This window comes from Gymnoscopelus braueri (genome assembly GCF_963280865.1).
Source record: "Gymnoscopelus braueri genome assembly, chromosome: 19".
Taxonomy (NCBI): Eukaryota; Metazoa; Chordata; class Actinopteri; order Myctophiformes; family Myctophidae; genus Gymnoscopelus; species Gymnoscopelus braueri.
The window spans coordinates 14,689,300-14,710,521 of NC_137621.1; the positions used below are offsets into that span (position 1 = coordinate 14,689,300).

Sequence of the window (21,222 nt, forward strand, 5' to 3'; positions counted from 1 at the left end):
TTTCATGTTATCTAGAAAGTGATTTGGGCCTACACTTCCAAACCACATCTGGGTCAAATAAGTACAGCAAATACTTCCCATTTTTAAACAGTTTGGAATAGATGGGTGGTGGACAAATGGGTGGTGGACAAATGCATCTGACAAGCTAAAAAACAGGCTAAAATCATAAAAGGTATTGGCAAATATTGTTTAGTTTAGGCTAAAGTCAGGGCTAAACTTCCCAACAACCCCATGCTGAACTTTTGAACAGAGAAGCCCTCTTTCAAATCATACCCAAGTTTCTCCTAAGAAACTCTCACACCATAACCTCTCCATTCAGACCTAAAGACTATCTTATCTAGGCGGACAAACAAATATGAACAATGTGAATGCGGTTGGTAGGAAAGAAGAGGTTGGGACTCTAGGAACAAGAGCCATGGCTGCTATGACTCAGAGGAGGAAGTAGAACCATGGGATTAAATCAAACACAACGATACAGACACACAGCTTTGTTTGAGTCTATTCACGTTTACATTTAGCTGCAGGGTTTAACGTGGCTGTCAGTGTGGAAGGATACGATTCTAAATGTTGCTTTTTATAAATGGGACAAAATAGCAGTAAAAACAAAACAACTATATGCTGTACATAAAATTTCCAGTTAAAAAGACGTGAGACTTTTGAATTTGAGTTTAAAAGTCAAAATGCTGATGTTAACCAACAAAAATGTTGACATGTCATAGATGCAGCTGGAGGCTGGAGGCATGAACAACACTTTGGGTGTGTTAGCATGGACAGCTCTTGTACAGTTAACCACTTAAACCCTACTACATACTTATTTGACTGGGGTACCGCAGGGTCTGTACTTTGAGCTAGTGATGCGCGGGTCGACCCATAACCCGCGGGGCGGGACGGTCACATAGTGATGTGCAGGTTGACCTGTAACCCGCGGGTCGGGTCAAGAAATGTTCACTTTTTTTGGCGGGGAGGGGCGGGGCAGGTCAAATCATTCATAAATGCGGGAACAGGCGGGTTGTTTCTTTCCCCAAGATTAGCATCACTACTTGGCAGCTTTGGTGCCCGCCTTTTTTCCCTCTAAACCAAATCTCTTTACTGAAAATAGGATATCTACAAGCTCACAACGCATCGCAACATATTTGTGAGCTTCCAGATCTGCTATTTCTCCAAATGTTTTACCTATTTCTTTTAAAGATTTATTTTTGGGGCTTTTTATGCCTTTATTGATAGTTAAGTGAGATGGACAGGAAACAGGGAGAGAGGGCTGGGGAGTGACAGTGTCAGGCTACATTGGAGCCAGGCTACAAAACAGCTAGGCCAGCCGTCCGGGCCAATGTCTACCTAATTTCACGGACTATTCACCTATTATGCCCAGAATAGGCACGCTAGAGATCATGTGGTTAATTTCATGCACAGAAAGACCTAAATTAAACATACCCGCAATTTAAGTCTTTTACCCACAGTAGATTGACTGTATACATTTACCTACACTACTGGGGATAGATTGTTCACATACACACCTTGATTACATTTAGTTATATTTATACCAGTAGCTCATACACCATGCTAATCCCGGTAGGACCAAGTGCAGAGGGCCAGGCAAAACCTTAACCACTTTAACCTCAGCATCTGTATTCTGGGAAAACCCTTTGCAGAAAGTAGCAGATCGACAAGCTCACAACGCGTTGCGACTTGTCGATCTGCCATTTTCTGTGAAGATATTTAATGTAGAGCGAAAACAGAAAAGGCACTGGTATAGAGCCCTGAGGGACTACGCTTAAATGTCCTTTCGTTTTTTGTATCTTTTTTTTGATGGCTCTCTCTACTCTCTGTATCTGTCCTGTGTTTCATACTGCAGTGCTGCTGCTATGACAACTTAATTTCCCTTGCGGAATCAATCAAGATCTGGATAGATCTATTACCTGAGGCTGCATATACCTTTATTTTCTCAGGTAAACACAGCAGAAGGTAACAGCATTAATTTGCGGGTGCATTTCATTAAGGTATTTCCATGTGCCAGCATGGACAGCACCTGTACAGTTAACTTCACGCCAGCACAAAACAAAAACACCTAAATGAAGCAGCTAACGTGATTGGCTTCAGCTGTGTCCTATGGCATTAATACAAAATGTCTGCTGTGCACAAGGTCTCTGCATCTGCAAGTCAGTAAATGACAACTTACCCTCGTGTTTGTCAGAGCTGGCTTTACCGTACCTGTAGGCATCAATCAGGGCGTTGCCCGTCTTCCCTGGGCACTATTTAACAAAGGAGAGTACTGCTACTCACTAACATACTTAACAAGAAACCATGTCTGGACTAGAACACCACACACACTCACACACACACACACACACACACACACACACACACACACACACACACACACACACACACACACACACACACACACACACACACACACACACACACACACACACACACACACACACACACACACACACACACACACACACACACACACACACACACACACACACACACAGTGTGTCAGAAGGTGAGGCCATCACAGGGAAAACTGGAATGACTCAATTCCATGTCTTTAGTAGGACTGTCAGTCTATGGAATGTGCCAAGATGTTAAGACAGTGATACATTTTCAATACAAAAGGCTAGCGCCTGACCTGTAACTTCTTACTGCACCCGGGAACAATTTGAAGAAGAGCCCCCCCCAACGCAAAACAAAGTGTCAGTCATCAGTGACTGAGAGCGTCGTTCTAAAAACCCATTACAAGAAGCAAAGGAAACAAGGAAGTTATTGCTCTCTCCACTCCAATCCTGTTAGGCAGGATAATAGTACGGGGATGTTTCAAATTATGTTGCATTTATTATTTTTAATAAATCACAGGATATGAATGATGACACACAAACAGCTTGGTGTGAAAAAGCAGAGCCATAAAGACAGACTTTAAGGGGAGATCATTGCACATGCCCAGGAGCTGGTTTCGTACCAACATGTCAGCATTATAAATATACAGTAGCGAAGTAGCTGGTCTGAAAGACAATCCCTTACTGACATTATGTGGTCCCTTTGTTTGCTGTTGGAAGGATCCAGTTGCAGAAAAACACTGTGTGGATATAATGATAGAGATAAAAAATAAACGCTAACACTGTGTAAGATAATGATGACATGAATGAGCCAAAATGTCACAGAGCTAAACTCAGACGAGGGCCGTCCAGCAGACTCATGGAGACTATTTTGTGTGTGTGTGTGTGTGTGCGCGCGCGCGTGTGCGCGTGCGTGCGTGCGTGTTACCATGCAGGTCTCCGAGGAGAGATGGATTAGTGCACGTAATCATGCTTTTGAGCCTGATTTAATGTCAAAAATTGTAGATCTACAAGCTCACAACGCTTCACAGTGTGGCACAGTACTTTGTGAGCTTGTAGGTCGGCTATTTTCAGTGCATGGCGCTGCCTGGCGCACAACCTCATTAATCAGGCTTTGGTCCCCACTGTAAGCTTATATATACTTTATATATACTCTTTGGCTATTCAAAAATAGCAGATATACAAGCTCATAGCGCGGCACCGAGTGCCGCGCTATGAGCTTGTAGATCTGCTATTTTTGAAAAATCTTGATTTTTTTTTTATTTTATTGTTTTTCAAAAAACCGTTAGGATTTAGATTTTTTTAAAGAATCGCCTCAGGTCTTAATGGGTTAAAGCTAACCTGCTAGCTTGAAGATCAGATCTTTGTGGGCAAAGCAACACGGTGGTACTAGGGAGTATATATCAGGCAGTAGCCATGCAGCAGCTTGTCTGGTAAAGAACACGGGGCTGCATTCCTGAAAGATTGATAATTACTGCATGAGGAACTCTTCTTCTCTCCCAATCTTTACCCATTAAGACCGGGGGAAAGCATCCGTGTTATTTTTTAGATTTCTTTGGGTATTAAAAAAATTGCAGATATAGCAGATAGATCGGCTATTTTTTGAAAAAACGTGAAAATGTGTGCAAATCTTTGAATATATATATATAGTTTTAAAGCAAACATTTGTAACTCAAATCTTATTGCTTCTGGGGATTCTACAAATGTCTTCTAAATCCTAACAGTTTTTTGAAGAAAAAAAACGTATGTTGTTGCTATATATCAGTGGTTTTCATGTGAAGGACCTCCCAAAATTTGGCCGTGGACCCCCATCTGAAAATATTTTGTTCCAGGTATGAGCTTGTGCCTTGGGTATCTGCTCTATTTGAATAGCCAAAGAAATCTTAAAATGACACAGATGCGTTCCCGGATTGAATGGGTTAACTCTGACAGTATACAAAATGGAACCATTGGGTTCCATGTGTTTACTGTCAGAGTTACAGACTTGTAAGGGTCAATTTAGAACCCTCTCAAGGAACCCTGAGAGTCCCCTGGACCACAGTTTGAGAACCACTGGTCTAGGAAAACAAAAGAGTAAAACATAATAGCAGGGGCGTGTGAGAGAGTCATTGTAAGATAACATTTTAATATGTGCTGCTAATGCACCGGTCAAGGTTATTGTTCATTGTGTATTTCAACAGAGTGACTAACGTGCTCCTTCTCCCAAGACTTGGTTTGTCCAAATTGTTACTGAAACCCAAAAGCCGTTCCTTGATTCACAATAATGATGGTAGTAACGCATTTCATTTGTATACCGCCATTAGCTAATACATCTGTTGTAACTGATTGAGAAGTATTAAATCAATATGAAACAAAAAATCCACTCAAGAGTGCCATGATGGGCTCCGTAGGCTCATTGAACCAATTAAAACTAATAATAAATCAATAGAGCAGTGACGTGATACACAAACAAACACACATACACATGCTGGCATTTACAATACATCAGTTCTGGGCGTAACAGTCTAAAATAAATGACTAAAACGTTGAACAGCTAGCTAGCCTACTCTACCTAAAGTGAAAGCGCCAGAAGAACAGAGGGTCCCTGCATTCTACAGACAGTAAAATGGTGGAACCAACCACCCTCTAAAAGCTGTTGAGATTCCAACATTGTTTGCTGTGCTTCTCCTGGGGTTGCCAAGGGGTCTCTAAGCCAGGACTCCAGTCTCTAAGGAGCCAAAGAACGTGATCCTGATGGGTCAGTCAGAAGACAGGGGAAGCTTTTTTTGGTAGCAAGTCACAGAGTAACAGTGGAGGCAAACACAGCTGGACGGTGGGGTTTAAAAATACACACGCTGGCATCTCCGAGTCTCTTTTCTCCCCTAAAGTCAAAACAAAACCTCCGAGGCCTGCTTGAAATAACACACTTTGACTCAAACGCTCACTTAACCCCATGTAGAGACATGGTCACAGTAGGCTGGGTCCTACGGTCAAATGTAATGTAGCCTACTGTAGAATTGTCTGTGCATAAAGCTCTACAATACTGAAATAGTACTAATATGAAACAAGAACATAAAAATAAAATAAAAATCACTCAAATGCAACATAACCACTTTCAACGTCCTTATAGTGGGCATGTCATTATAGACGTAAACTTAAAACAAATAGTGAAAATAGCCAATCTAGAAACTCACAATGCGTCACATCAATCGGCTATTTTGGCTAGAGGTTAAAAAAGGTCCCCGACATTACAGAAGGACAGCAGTCAGCCACAGACACCTGTTAAAGTGTTCCTGTCTCTTATCATACTACATCTACTGTATTTGAGTCATAACAGTGCTGATAATGGCACCACAGTAATTAGTTACTCATCAGCCAATCCCTGTGATTAACGGCCCATCGTCTTTCACTCAGCAAGTTAATTCTCACTGCAAGGATGGTTGACGCGCGCGCGCACACACACACACACACACACACACACACACACACACACACACACACACACACACACACACACACACACACACACACACACACACACACACACACACACACACACACACACACACACACACACACACACACACACACACACACACACACACACACACACACACACACACACCTCTTCCTGGACTAATCAATAATCACTTATCACTCCTCAGTCACTACACTGACAGGACATCATTCAATACACAGAGGGCATATTGGGGTGGCCCAGTCAGGTTGGGAGAAGCATCAACCTATGGACTATCATATCATAACATGATTTTTCCAGGTCTCAATGAGGAACTAGATTATTGTCCTTTGTTATAACATTGTATTTCTTTTGTTTCTCTTTTGACTTGAGTTCATGTGATTCTCTCTTTTTTTCAATGTAGTATACTGTATATTCTGCTACTTTAATGATGGTGTTTCATATATTGTAATGGAGTGGTTTGGTTTTCAAACTTCGTTAACGGAATGGGCAAATAAAATACAATTTAAAATGTTTTCCTATAATGACATAACCAAAAATAGCTATAGTTGAAAGTGGTTAATTTAGGCACATAAAATGTGTCTCTGTATTGGGAAATGAGTGCGCACAAAGTACCTAATAATACTATATATTGCAATAATATTGTGTGATTATGTGTGCCTTGGAACAAAATTCCAAGGCACACATGGAGTTGTCTCAACAGTTGTAATGTCAAGGTATAGTGTGTGTGTGAGTGTGAGTGTGAGACGAGTGTGTGTGTGTGTGTGTGTGTGTGTGTGTGTGTGTGTGTGTGTGTGTGTGTGTGTGTGTGTGTGTGTGTGTGTGTGTGTGTGTGTGTGTGTGTGTGTGTGTGTGTGTGTGTTTTTTCCCCTCCATTTCTAGTCACCTGCTCACTCAGTCGATTAAGGTAACGAGCCTATGATGTAATTTTCTGTCTGTTCCTCACTAATGTGTAGTCACCATAATGAAGGCTGATGTGCCGCAACACGTAGGTTCATTTTTTACTGCTGTTAATGCACTGGCTATGCATTAACCATACAAATAAAGGCTTTTTATTTCCCCACATCTCGACTGCCTTGGTCGCCATCTTCCTTGCATTCACTTCAGGCTACTTGGGATTGCCATCTGGGCATATCAGTGTTGCAGATCTTCAATCTGATGTCTCTACCTCAAGTCACATCATTATCTCACTCCATCTCTTATCTCTTTCTGCTTCCATCTCTGTCTTGCCCCCATTCTCCCTATCTCTGTCTGTTTCCCCCTGTCTTTCTCTCTCAATGCCAGGGTATAGCTGCCAGCTACTGTACCACTGGTGCTTACAATAACACACCTGTAATCTCCATGGGTACAAGCCCTGGCATGGCAGCCTGGTGAAGAAGGAGGAAGGAATATTGTGACACACCCTTCCTAAACAAATGCTTCTTTTTCTTCACTGCAGCTAGCTATACCAGACAGTGAAGCACTAACAGGTCCACTTGAAACCCCCTGGTAAGAAACAACTAACACCAGTCACTTAACACCTGGAACAACGGTCATTCCCACTGATTTTGAAAGAGCTCAAATCATGGGCCACCTCATCCAACAAATGAAATGACGCAGAATGTGAGACTGACAGAACAATAGTCAATGAGCACAATTTAGTTGTGTTGACTCCCAAAGTGATGGCCATCAGATCAATGCTGCAGTGTTTCAAGAGAAGTATGGATTTGGAGCTGCGGCTTCCAGCCCAAAGTCCACGGAGAGGAGGTATATAGACAAACAGTAGCAGAGAGACCCCAGGGGAGGAGGTTCTGAGACTGCTGGGGTTATCTTCTGTCAGGTTAATAAACAAACCTCTTGATAAAGAGGATATGGGCAATGGACTGAACACCCACCCACCATTGACTGGATGAGACTGAGCTGTCAATGAGTTCCATACTGTCAAGAAGTCCCACATTGGGTCATTGACTGGGGAAACAATCACAATAGTCTTCATTGTCAAAAAAACACATGGGTTTTAAATTACCTCCGTTTGATATCCCTCAAGGCCACAGTAAAGAAATGTCCCACACATATATATATTTGTTCCCATGCGTGTGCAGTGTCAATAATGAACTTGGACTTGTTCCTATCCACTCAACTCCATTGGGTTAAATGTAAAAGTAGCCTACTGGATTATAGTTCAGAAAATAACATCATGTTCATATTCGTTATATAATTTCAAAACAATAGCAAGAATGGAAATGATATTACATAATGACACTGCCTGGTCTTAATCCTTCTGCACTGCCTGGATTGAGGAAAGATTACAGTCAACTCATTTGATTGAACAACAATTTGACTCATAAATCACTACCTTTCTGCCAATAGATCTATATTCATGATCAGGAACGACATTCATTCCTCCTCAGTGGTGGAAAGTAACTAAGTACATGTACTAAAAACCCAAAAAATGACTTATTTTCTATGGATTACACCCCCCATTAAGCCTTGAATTCATGAAGATTGTTTTGTGTTTGTCTCATTCCTAAGAGAATAATTTAATGACCGGTGGAAAGATGCTAATGTCTCCGGTAGGAGACTCAAAGTTGACACTTTGAGTCTCCTACCGGAGACACCACCGGTCATCAAATTATTGTTTTAGGAATGAGACAAAAACTAAAAAAATCTCCATGAATTCAAGTCTCCATGGGGGGTGTAATCCATAAAAAATAAGTCATTGTGGGGGTGAACTATCCCTTTAAGTACAAAAAAAATGAGGAATCTTTACTTTACTGGATTATTTTAAATTGTCAGTACTTTTACTGCATCTCAGAGGCAAATATTGTACTTTTTACTCCACTACAATTATTTGAAAACTTACGTAAGTTACTAACTTACTACTTACTTTGTAGATTTGTATTATTATTACAAAACATGCATTAACCACTTTTATCCCTATATACTTTGGCTATTTCAAAAGATTTGTAATATACATTTTGAACACTCGCGAAATAGGACATTCTGCATAATGAGTACTTTTACTTTTGGTACTTTAACTACATTTTGATGCCAATACTTTTGTACTTTTACTCAAGTCAATTTTGAATTCTGGACTTTTACTGTAACAGACCTTTTTTTTACATAGCAGTATTGATACTTTTACTTAAGTAAAAAGTGAGTACTGTTTCCACCAAGCTGCCTCCTCCTCAAACTTTAAACAACGACAAAAACCAACATGAGGATCCTACCTTTGGATAAAACGTGTCTCTATCCCACTGCTGGGTGAAAGTCTTCCTATCCGCTGTCCATTTGTTCTCCAAACTTTAGGCTGTTCTTCTCCAAACCAATTTATGCTCGTCTTCTCCAAACCTTTACGCTGTCTTCTCCAAACTCTATGTTCTCCGTCCTCCCAGTCCCAGAAAGTTCAGGTAAAACATTTCCGCGAAGCGCCTCAAAAAACGGTTCGGTTGACTTTAATACCCTGTAATATCCGTGTGTAGAAACGTTACGTCAACAAACCCACTGTGTTTGTCAGTCAGTCAGTCTGTCAGTCTGTCGGCGGGTCAGTAGACTTGTGGACGCTCCTCCCGGTGCCTGCCTGGTGGAGAATGAAAGGTTCGAGTCCTGTCCCGTCCTGTCCCACCTGTCCTGTAACTCCAATGCGCTCAGGTGAGAATGAGTGATGTTTCTAAACGTCATTCAGCTATTTGCCTCCATCTAGTGGTGGAAGCTGGGATCAACCTAGCCCTGACTGTCATGTTATATGACAGTCATGGATGAACTTTCAACATAGACAGTGTTGGCACCTTCTCTTTTTGGCCCGTACATCTACATAAACGTTCAGATTTCAAATATAAAGTGCTTACCCCATGGCCACGGATGTTACAATTATTTACGGGTTCTCAGAAGTACCCGTATATTCCGTATTGTTCAATAAAAAGCATTTTAATCCGATTGGTGGCCATTTTCTTCGTATTTTCTCCATATACTTTCAACTACACGACCCTATCGGTTGGGAGATGTATTGCACTCTGACACATTATAACTCTGAGAAAATGGCCACCAATCGGATTAAATTACTTTTTATTGAACAATGCGTAACATACAGGTACTTTTGACGGTTCGTACATAATTGTAACATCCGTGGCCATGAGAAAAGCACTTTATGTTTGAAATCTAAACGTTTATGTAGATGTTCGGGCCAAAAAGGGAGAAAGTACAAACACTATGTTGAAGTTCATCCATGACGGTCATGACAGATGACTGTCTTGGATCCATAGCTACATGTTCGTCAACCACTCACTGCTTTGACCTGGGAATGAGGATATGTTCTTACTTTTAATCACTTTAACACTCACTTTTACTGTGTAAGATGATACGGACTATAAAGGAAATGTGTTGTTCAGAGAGGATAAGACTGACATTGTCACTGGCCTAGATTCCCTCTGCAAATTAAAATGTAGTCCATGTAGACAGCAACACCAGATTATTAAGTTTCCAGGGATCCCATATGTAAGGTCACATTCTCCTTGACTTTCCATGACCAAATCCCCAAATTCCATGTTCAACTAAATCAGAGCCATGACAACTGGATAAGCTTGATTTAATTCATTTATTTTTGTATTGTATAATACACATTAGACAATGTGGTATGCAGTATTACAAACAATTTATGTTCAAACGTAGACACTATTACAACTTTATGGGCGACTGAATTAAATGTGCAGATTGTAATTGCATTTGCAGTGTCACAGCATGAATGTATGAATAATAAAAATGTATACTGTTCAAATAAAACCTGTCCAGTTGGACAGCCTGAAGCCCAGATGCTTTCTTACATGCTCATAAAACAGGTCATAATATTGTCTAAATATATCCCAGTTCTCCCTAACACTGTCACACAGGCTGGTCAAGTACACAGTAAAATCCTCTGTTTTAATTTGTCCATTTGTATTGAAACTCTGGGAGTGTACAAATGTAACGAAATGGACCCTTACGGGTCAATTTAGTTACATTTGTACACTCTGAGAGTTAAATTAACACTCGTATAGTGTATATCTGACACAGTGAGTGACGCTGTGTGGGGGGTAGGACCCTTCCAACAGAGCCAGCAGATAGTATTTCTTCCCCTCCTTCCTGTGTTATTAATAAACACAAATTGTGTCTCTGTTTTCCTGGAGACTGAAGCACAACAGAGTGGTCCTGAGCTACAAACTGGTTATATGCTGTCTCTACGTGTTCAGACTGTGATTTACCTGCACTGTCTTCCACAATCACAGTGAGTAGGAATGTTACTTGTTATTGATAGGCTAAATTGAGCCATACTGCATTGTTAAAGTACAGTTTTGCCACATATTTCAGCTTGGATTAATGTATTTGCTCAGTCATCTCACAGAATTATCATCAGAAATTCAAAATAACTAGACTGAAATGACAAATGTCCTTTGGTTTATCAGGTCTAGATAGTGTTTTCACTTTTTCACTTGGTCTCTACTCTAAATGTGTCTCTTGGCAGGTGATGGACGCCTGCATGCCTGTTAAGGGGTCTCTGCAGGTCAGGGATGGCATGGCGTCTACAGAGGACTCACAAGCTGAATTTAGATTTGTGGATGATCTCCTCAATCTGGACAACAACAGCACGGACTCTCGTTCAGGGACAACTGACTATGACAGCACATGCGGGTACCAGGGACAAAGCCACATGAGTGAGATGATCCATCCTCTGGAGGATCACATCGCTGTAAGTCCAGGGGACCAGAAAGACGCCGACAGCTCGGGGCTGCTTTTCGACTGGTGCATCCGGGAAGTGTCTCGTCTACAAACACAGAGGGATGACTTGATAGGAGAACTGCGGCAGCTGCAGGAGCCCATGGTGCGCGCGGCGAAGCACCTGAGAGGGAAGCTGGAGGAGACACAGAGACTCCTCACGCTGGTACAGCTGGATTACATCGCGGTGCACGAGGAGGTGCAGCAGGTGAAGAGGAAGCTGTTCTCCAATGCCAGAGACTGCATCCGCAGCCAGGTGACACTAGCAGCACAGGAGTATGAGGTGGCTCAATCCACTGTCACACAAGTAAGACCCAGCTACCAGCATGCAGCTCTACTGTATGTTAACTTGTCGCGATGACATCATGGTGGAAGGAAGGGAAAACTGAACATGAATATTCACTCGAAGATGAGTGTCTTTGTTTTGCTCTGTTCAACAATACCTAATGATGGATGTTATTGTCCTTCCCTCCTGCAACCAGCAGGAGGAGCTCTACTGAGCCTTCATCAGGGTACACAACCTTTGTCTGATGTTTTTAAATTCTCTACTTACTGTGTTATTCTACAAAGGAAAGGAAATTAAACCCATGTTTTTAACCACTTTAACCTTGGCATCCCTCTTTTGGGCAAATTCAACAAAAATCTTCAAACCTTTCCTACAAAAAAAGTGGGGTAAATAGAAGATCTACAAGTTCATAAGGCATCACTATTTTCGTTATTTGTTTGTTTGTGTGTGTGTGTGTGTGTGTGTGTGTGTGTGTGTGTGTGTGTGTGTGTGTGCGTGTGTGTGTGTGTTATTGTCCAGGAGGAGCTCAAATGCCAAATCGAAAGTCTCACCCAGGAACTGTTACAGCTCCGTGAGGCCCACCGGAACCAGGTCAACGCCCTGAGGGACCGGGCCAGGACGCCCGGCCGGCCCAGGACCATGAGCGATGTCAGCCACTGCCGACGCGCCTCCATCAGCCTGCAGCGACGGCTCTCTGGGAGCATGAGGGCACTGGAGGGGTGGTACGAGCCCCGGATCATGACCATGCTGAAGAGGCAGCAGTTTGTGGAGGAGGCTCTGAGAAGGAGTCAGGAGCTGGGGCGAGACCTGAAGGTCCGTCTGGGGCCCCTGAGAGAGGAGACCCAGAAACTGGCGCTTCAGAAAGTCTCCCTGGAGCAGAGAATGTTCCTGATGGAAAGGGAGAGAGAGGAGAACATAACACAGTACAAGGTACAGTGAGTACAATGTCAGATGTTAATGGTGTATGGTTCAACAAGTTGAACTGAAGACATTTTAATAGCTTTTTAGTACACGTTAGATTGAAATATAAGATCATTGTCACCAAATTAGCATGAATAGAAAATGAGACAATATACTAACTGTAAATCTCTGAATTTATTTAAGACTGAATATAAGACTTAAACACAAAATGTAACCGCATTAACCCTGGAGTCCCTATTTTGGTCAAATGTAAAAAACAAAATTCACGATTTTTCTGATTGTTTTAAAAAACAACTACAGTATAAATAATTTAAATGCAAACCATGCATCACATTACAACGTATTGTGAGCGTGTAGATCGGCTATTTATGCTATCTTTGAAAATGATAGCATACCTTTTTTGCCTACGTATATGACATACCCAAAATAGAGATGGGCATGTGGAAAGTGGTTAACATGTATTTAGGGCTTAACCACATTAACCATGCTGCGATGTGACACGTTGCCAGCTATTCTTGAAATACGGCATAAGTGTTTAATTGGTTAACTGTGTGCAAGACCTAGAAAAAACACAATTCTAGACATTTTGAGGACCTACGTAGACTTTGTGTATAGGCCATTACAGTAAGTGTCAAATACTGATGAATTGTGTACCACTGCAGGAGACTGTGGGAGCCTTGGAAGAGACACTGAGGGAACTTAAAACTGAATTTCAAATTCAGAGAGCTTCAAAGAAACACTTGGAGGAACTGAAAGATGGTCTTTCAAGAGAACTGGTCTTTCTCAGGTACAGTCTAATGTTGAGCAATAATACGCATATCCGTGGCATCTTAAAAAGAAGGAAATAATTTGATTAAAATATTCACGAGAATTTGTCTTCCAGGGGCTGTGATGAATCCAGTGAGAATACTGAACTGTAGAAGAGGATTTATTATTTTCCAGACATGCTGAATATCTACACCAGACCAATATAATTCTAATTTAAGTGCCTAAATACTAATGCACTACATAATACAATTTGTTCTTCTTTTTTACATGTATTTATGTTTACTTAGATATCCAATTAAGATTGAGTATCTTTCAATGGAGACCTGGCCAAGACAAGCACAAATGAAAACAATTAGTTCCAGTTTCATTAAGTATTTAAAATAACTTAATTTGACATGTTTTAAACCTGCCTGTCATATTCCAGGATGCATGCATGTATAAAACATTAATTAACCATCCTTACATACATTATATGAGACAAACTTGGTCACATCACATCACACAGATTCCTCAGTTGGTCTTTAAGTGCTAGCACACCAGACATTGCCACAAGAAACAAAGTGATTGTATGTAAAGTAAATATAATTTTTATTATGAAAACACTTACAAAGTACATAAAGAGTCAGACGCAGCATAGAAAGACAATGCAGAAGTACATACAGGACACTACACATACAACTCAGAAAATTCATAGTATGGATGATGCAATTAAAATGTAAATCTATGTACATGTTTTTAATCAAGAAAATTGAAATATTGTATTGATAAACCTCACTTGACCAAATTATACACAGAGCAAGAGGATCCGAATAATGGGCAGTTATTGCCAGTACACCCAGAACACTTATCAGTACATCAAACAAAAGCAAAGTAATAGACACAGTAATGGAGTACTAAAATCTTCTCCCCATAACAGTCCTTTTATAAATATACGTACGTCATATCATAACACAATGTGTTTTGTTTCTCTACAAAAGCGGTTGTTGCAAAGAAAAAAATGTTTTTTTTTTAAAGACACTACTGTTTGTGTGTCCAGCATTGGAATGGAAAACAGATCCACTTTGAAGTTTGAACCAGAAAGAAAAGTAAAATAAAGATGGCCTGAAAGGTTCCAACCAAGCAAAGCCCATGGTGTTAATGTAACTCAGGGAGTGTACAAATGGAACCAAATGGGCAATTACGGGGTCCAATTGGTTCCATTTGTACACTCTTTGAGTTAACATTAACACGGAGGACATTACAGTGCACTCATGCCTGGACTTCTGCATCTGCAGCACCTTCTGGGTCCTCGTCATTGTAGATATTTTCAGCCTGAGGAGGGGAACATTTATTCATGTGATTTACTGTCTTTAACCTCAAATGTAACTAATTGAATAAATAAAATGTAAATGTAATAAACTAAATAGTTAACTCATTAAATGCATTTATATATTTTTTATTCAATAACATGATTTACTATCTTTAAATCTAAATGTAACAAAATAAATGGGTAATTAATAAATAACAATAGATGTTCTATGCATGGACATATTAACGTCAATTGCTCAGCCACTTTTACCATCTGCCAGACTTGCATGATGTTGTCCTCTGACACAGAACAGATGACCCAGGGCTCGTTGGGGTTCCAGGAGAAGTCGGAGATCTTAGCTGTGTGTCCGCCATGGATGAACTAGAGGGTGTGACAGTCACAGAAGAATATCGTATAAATCACCTGAGAAAAGCTCCTCCTCATTCCACGTTTTAAGACACAGCTTGCTGAGCTGCGTTTCAAAGCTCTGTCACGAATGTGTTTCTGACAACTCACCAGCAACTCAGGAGGTCCATCCTCTGTATCCTCTGGTGACTGCTCCTCTCCGATTTTACTGAGGTCCCACACGTTGAGCCGCCTATCGGTGCCGCTAGACGCCAGGATGGTCTCATTATGAGGAGACCACTGGACCTGAAGGCAAGAATAGACGGGCTTTGGTTCAAAACATCTGGGAAGGTACAAAGTGCTCGAGAAACAAAACAAAATGACAATCTAGACAAACATCTAAAAGTATAAAATAAAACCAGGAAAGGCAGGAGGTTCCGTATTTTTCTTTCTTCTTACCTGGAAGATCTCGTCTTTATGAGACTCAAATGAATGCAGCTTCAGTTTCAGGTTCCTCAGGTCCCAAAGAGCCACAGTCTAACAAAAAAGAGACACAATGAAGATATAGAAACATCAACAATAATAAACATAATGATAAGTGCTATATCATTCATTAGTCAGGAATATCAAATGCAGGGTAGTAGGGATATGCATGTATGACAGACCAAAATCATCTATGAATGTTCTACTGTTTTGGCATTTTTTTGGGAATATTCACACTGCAGTTCCCTCTCTTTTTAAAAGCAGCCGGTGGTGTGAACAATAAATCGATGGCTAATTATATATTAATAAAATGTAAACTGAAATGTGACAATTGAATTTGGGAAGAAGATTCTAACTCTCTATGGGATAGGAGCCAGATGTACCTTGTCAGCTGAGCCAGTGGCCAGTATGAATTCACTGTAAGGGTTGAAGGACAGACAGTTGACCTCAGCAGTGTGGGCGTCCACTGCATGGCTGGGTTTAGACATGTTGTTGGACCGCGTGTCCCAACTGCACACAAACAAACAAATAAACAAACACACCATTGTTAGAAAGTCAGAAAGAACAACGCCCGTCTCGCGAGAATCATCATCGAAGCCACTTCATTCTGTTGTCCAAGAACTACTGCGTGCGTGGGTTCTTTTGATGTAACATTGTGAACTACCGTGTATATGCAGTGCTTCCTTTTTTTATCTACGCATTTTATTTTCTTTGTTGTAAAAATTGCAATAGAAACAGATGCTGCTCACATCATGAGTTTCATGTCGTCTGCCACGGATCCAAACAGCGACTCGTGCAGCAGATGCCAAGACACGTCCTCCACCACGGCTGTGTGACCTGTGAAGATAGTCTTGGCATCGACGATCTTCCCTTCCTTAGGCACTGTGCTGATGTCCCATAGACAGATAGTCTGTTAGGACACAGGGAAAGAGAGACACGCTGTTAGATCAGAGGGAAAGAGTGAGACACTGTTAGGACACAGGGAATAACTAATAACTATTCATAATTATTTGATAGAAAACGGAACTTACGTGGTCATCAGAAGCACTGAGGAGGCAGCCGCTCAGGTTTGGGTTCCAGGAGAGACCGTAACCCTCCTTCTGATGGCCCCTTAGACGCAGGTCTGGGGTGCACTCTCCAGACGGGTCTGAAATACACAGACAAGAAACACAGTGAAAAAAGTGCTGTTTGCGAGTTTATCTCCAGACAAGACACACACAGAACCTCTTACACACGAGCCACACCGTAAAAAAAAAAGGTGTACTGTATAGACTGTAATCCCACCTGGTTTGGAGGGGTGCTTGGTGTAATCGAATATCAGCACGTCGCTGGTGGGGGTCTTGGTGCCGATGATACAGGGGTTCTGTGGCATGTAGCGTGCTCTGTTCACTTCTCCCTCGTGGTTTATCTTGATCTCAATCTCTATTTTACCGCTCACCGAACCAAAGCCTCCGAACTCTGAAATGAAGAGGATTAACGTTTTCGCCTTTGTAGCCGTTTTCGCCTTTTGACAATTCTTTTCATGACAATCTTTTCATTGCATTATGCTGATGGTAACATGGCAATATACAGTACAAATACACACACACACACGTGTACTCATCAATCTATATCTTAAGCGGGAAGCGGATGAGGCACATTGCATGATATTAAGCACATAACTACAGAAGTCTTCCCTCACCTCCTTTCTCGCTGTCGTAGTGTGAGGCATCAAACTGGGCGTCGTCATTTGGGAGCTGGACACTGGCGATCACCAGGTGATTCTGCTCGTCAGAAGTGTGTGTCCCAAGAACCAACCTGTGCACGCTGTAATCCTTCCCCTCTGGTCTGCAAAGATAAAGAAAAGACACCACACACCAAAATAAATAAATACATGACTCCATCCCGGTTGTTCGGACGGATCATCTGCACATAGGACTCATATTTCGGCCATAATTTTACTTTTTTAACATCTGCATCGGCAGTGATGCAGCCCAATTGTTAAGTATATATAATAAACAAAACAAAAAACATTTAATTATTTTATTTATTTAGACGGGACAGAGCATATTAATGAACAGTACATAATAATGTAATGTAAATACACCAAATTTAACAGTGATGCTAATTTTCGTTCCGCAGTACCCAAAATTATTGATTTTATTGGTGTCCGAGCCACCGCCTTTTTATATTTCATATATTTCTTTTCTCGACCTCGGTCGGGCTCTAACAAAAACCTGACATGGGTCAGGCTCTAACAAAAACCTGGAATGGGTCGGGCTCTAACATGAACACACTCTCACCTGGTGACATCGGGGAGCCACTGAGCGGTGAGGCTGGGCCACTCCAGAGCGTGTGTCATCACCAGGTCATAGAGGAACGGGGTGTTCTTCTTCCAGATCTTGTACTCCTCGTTGATGACCCTCTCCTCCACAGCATCGTCGAACGCCGCTGCACCAGGTAAGCATCAGGTGAAGACAAAATTACATTGACATGATGCTTGTATCAGTATGACATAGAGCAAGGGTTCCCAAACTTTTCAGGCCAGGACCCCCCCAAAATAATCATATTTGAACTGGGGACCCCCCCCCCCCCACCCTGAAAGGCACAAATTGTAGGCATTACATTTTGTTTACTGTTGAGTGAGAAAACAATGTAGCACATTAAGCTAATCATCTGGGGACCCCCTGTTTGGGGACCACTGACATACAGCATCTAAACTGACCGATGAGGAACTTATATACCACCCAGTCTGGTCCTTGATTCTAGGTTAGCACCATGTTGACAGTCATTGTGGATAGACTATACATATACTCATAATAGTCATTGTTGATAAAACTCTGTATCAACATAACATAACATTATTATTATCTATCTATTACTGTACATAGGCCCATTACACACAATCGCACATAGCACCCCGGCCCTCACTCATCTAGCGCAATATTTAAACATCACGCACACATGACTCTTTCAATATTACAGTAAGTCTGCACACACAAACCTATGCACTCATAAATGTACATATATGACATGTAAATAGATGCTTATACATGCACACATGCTGACACACACACACACACACACACACACACACACACACAGTACTGACACCTGAATCAGTAAAGGTTGATCTCATCTAATCTTAAACTGTATTATGGTGATTTACACATACTTTTTACTTTACTTGCCAATTCTGAGGCTATGCGATATGGACATATAGCTCAATATGTATTCCAAATATAGCAATACAATATATAACTCATTTTCAATTCCACACATCTTGTGTTGTGTTTATAGTGAACTATAACGACAGTTGCTCAAACACTTTCCCGTCGGCCAACCTGAAATCTAATAACTCCACCATGCCCGAACGTTTTATTAACTAGTCGGTCAACCGGGTAAAGCATGTGGTTCTCAAACTTTTTCATGTCAAGGACCCCCAAATTGACACTTATTAGACCGCGGACCCCCATTTGTAAAGATGAGCCAGGGACCCCCATAAGAGAAGATTTTTACGGCTCTAGTAGCTCCATAAAGAACCTCTCACTCCGCTATACAGCTCCGAGATGAGGTTCTATGTCGTTCTCATCCAGAATCGGGTGAACGTCCGCCAAGGCTCCGCTGTTTACCCTTTTGTATACATCGTATCCCAAAACTAATGGTAGATTCCAAACCACACGGATGTTTAAGGTTTGGTTCGGAGCATAATATTTTAGGTCCAGAGCGAAACTACCCGTTTAAATCGCTTATTTAGTCAGCCTGTGGCCATGTTTCCCATTCAACCAGGAAAACCCCCCTACGTCCGCTGCCAGTACTGTTCCCGGTTTGGCTACAATGGGAAACATGGCCACAGGCTGACTAAATAAGCGATTTAAACGGGTAGTTTCGCTCCGGACCTAAAATATTATGCTCCGAACCAAACCTTAAACATCCGTGTGGTTTGGAATCTACCATTAGTTTTGGGATACGATGTATACAAAAGGGTAAACAGCGGAGCCTTGGCGGACGTTCACCCGATTCTGGATGAGAACGACATAGAACCTCATCTCGGAGCTGTATAGCGGAGTGAGAGGTTCTTTATGGAGCTACGGCTCTAGCAGTGATTCTCAACCATTTTAACTTCAAGGACCCCCAGTTTGACATGCATTAGGCTACGGACCCCCATTTAATGGCATTTCTATCTCTGGGACCCCAATTCATATTGTAAAATCAATGTTAATTTAACTCTGAGAAGTGTACAAATGGAACCAAATGGACCCGTCAGGGTCCATTTGGTTCCATTTGTACACTCTCAGAGTTACAGACCCATAAGGGTCCATTTGGTGCCTAATCTATCATTTAGCTGGGGACCCCCTGGAACCCCCTCAAGTACCCCTGGGGGTCCCCGGACCCCACTTTGAGAACCGATGCATTAACAGAGCTGCATGGCTAACGGGCTAATGGTTAGCATTGGTTACTAAACAATGAGACATGGTGCTAAGTGGCGCGCGCAAGCACGTCAATTCTCCTTATCATCAGTTAACTTGAAGACTAGTAAGAACATAAACACACATTTATTGAGGAAGTGAACAACACGTTACCTTCTTTATCCGCCATGTCGTTGTGTTTAAACACACAGTGTTTCACTGTTAGAGTTTAGTTTCTTTATGTGACACACAACCTTCTGAAGACGGCGAGCAGCAGCCTTCACAATGGCGCCAACTCTGTGCAAGACAGGCGACCAATCACGGGTCGGGAAAGATGAACCGGTAGTTGTTGTCATCAGTGGTGGAAAAAGTACTCACATTATTTTTACTTAAGTAAAAGTATCAATACTGCAATGTAGAATAAATTGTTACAAGTAAAAGTCCAGAATTCAAAATGTACTTGAGTAAAAAGTACAGTACTTGAGTAAAAAAGTATTGGCATCAAAATGTACTTAAGAGTACCAAAAGTAGAAAGTAGCCTACTCATGATGCAGAATGTCCCATTTCACAAGTTTTCAAAAACAAGTACATAAAATGTATACAAATCTTTTGAAAATAAATAGCTGATCTAAAAGCCAATGCATCGCCAATGCATCGACTCATTGTGAGCTTGTAGGTCGGCTATTTTCAAATGGCCGAAATGTATAAGGCTGAAGTGGTTTTGTAATAATAATCAAAATATACAAAGTAACTAGTATCTAAAGTTTTCAAAGTAGTGGAGTAAAAGTACAATATTTGCCTCTGAGATGTGGAGTAGCAGTAAAAAGTATTGGAAATTGGAAATACTCCAGTAAAGTCAAAGTACCTCAAAATTGTACTTAAGTACAGTACTTGAGTAAATGTACTTAGTTACTTTACACCACTGGTTGTCGTCATAACAGAGCGCCGCCCATCACGCCGGCTACTTGAAGAACTTCAAGTTCCGCAATGCAATGCGGTACATGCGAGAACAACAACACACCAGCACATAGATACCAGAATGTATTTAGACTATCTGGAATTTACATGGTTGACAGTGACCACCAGACCTCCGTCGTAACGACAATAATACTTCGAGTCTTCTACTAAACACCCGCAGAATATAGTCATTTTGTAAACTGATTGAATGTCCAATAACTAACTTTTAACTGCAGTGATCAGTGATGAATCAGGAACGTCTA

The 21,222-nt window shown here is 41.4% G+C and overlaps 3 protein-coding genes across 4 annotated transcripts in view; 1 reads left to right on the forward strand and 2 right to left on the reverse strand.

Annotated features, from left to right (window-relative positions):
• LOC308074669 (uncharacterized protein) overlaps nucleotides 1-9,382 on the reverse strand; it is a 42,180-nt gene extending 32,798 nt beyond the window's left edge. Inside the window, exon 1 of the mRNA XM_080414176.1 lies at nucleotides 9,006-9,382. The gene's annotated coding sequence lies outside the window, so the exon portion shown is untranslated. The remainder of the gene's footprint in view (nucleotides 1-9,005) is intronic.
• Nucleotides 9,383-10,936: 1,554 nt separating this feature from the next.
• On the forward strand, nucleotides 10,937-13,953 carry LOC308074558 (syncoilin-like). Of its 2 annotated transcripts, none has more exons than XM_080414051.1 (5): nucleotides 10,937-11,035; nucleotides 11,273-11,830; nucleotides 12,329-12,739; nucleotides 13,393-13,517; nucleotides 13,600-13,953. In XM_080414051.1, exons 2-5 carry the CDS (start codon nucleotides 11,276-11,278, stop codon nucleotides 13,679-13,681), a joined length of 1,173 nt encoding a protein of 390 aa, XP_080270177.1. In that variant the 5' UTR covers nucleotides 10,937-11,035; nucleotides 11,273-11,275; the 3' UTR covers nucleotides 13,682-13,953. The 2 variants fall into 2 exon arrangements, with proteins under 2 accessions (XP_080270177.1, XP_080270178.1); XM_080414052.1 differs by having other exon boundaries at nucleotides 13,614-13,953.
• Nucleotides 13,954-14,059: 106 nt separating this feature from the next.
• On the reverse strand, nucleotides 14,060-20,308 carry LOC308074557 (histone-binding protein RBBP4). Its single transcript, XM_080414050.1, has 11 exons — nucleotides 20,177-20,308; nucleotides 17,897-18,044; nucleotides 17,296-17,441; nucleotides 16,899-17,072; nucleotides 16,646-16,761; nucleotides 16,364-16,524; nucleotides 15,998-16,124; nucleotides 15,591-15,668; nucleotides 15,303-15,437; nucleotides 15,057-15,167; nucleotides 14,060-14,809 (listed from the first exon to the last, which is right to left on the reverse strand). Exons 1-11 carry the CDS (start codon nucleotides 20,190-20,192, stop codon nucleotides 14,747-14,749), a joined length of 1,275 nt encoding a protein of 424 aa, XP_080270176.1. The 5' UTR covers nucleotides 20,193-20,308; the 3' UTR covers nucleotides 14,060-14,746.
• Between the last annotated feature and the right edge of the window lie 914 nt (nucleotides 20,309-21,222).

Excerpts from the sequence above, each read along its gene's own strand:
- LOC308074557 (XM_080414050.1), bottom strand. Across the intron at positions 17,442-17,896 it reads TGGCTCCCCGATGTCACCAG|ACCAGAGGGGAAGGATTACA; the intron begins GTGAGAGTGTGT and ends TTATCTTTGCAG. Across the intron at positions 14,810-15,056 it reads TCATGCAAGTCTGGCAGATG|GCTGAAAATATCTACAATGA; the intron begins GTAAAAGTGGCT and ends TCCCCTCCTCAG.
- LOC308074558 (XM_080414051.1), top strand. The coding sequence starts at position 11,276 with ATGGACGCCTGCATGCCTGTTAAGGGGTCTCTGCAGGTCAGGGATGGC. Across the intron at positions 12,740-13,392 it reads AGAACATAACACAGTACAAG|GAGACTGTGGGAGCCTTGGA; the intron begins GTACAGTGAGTA and ends GTACCACTGCAG. Across the intron at positions 13,518-13,599 it reads AGAGAACTGGTCTTTCTCAG|AATTTGTCTTCCAGGGGCTG; the intron begins GTACAGTCTAAT and ends AATATTCACGAG.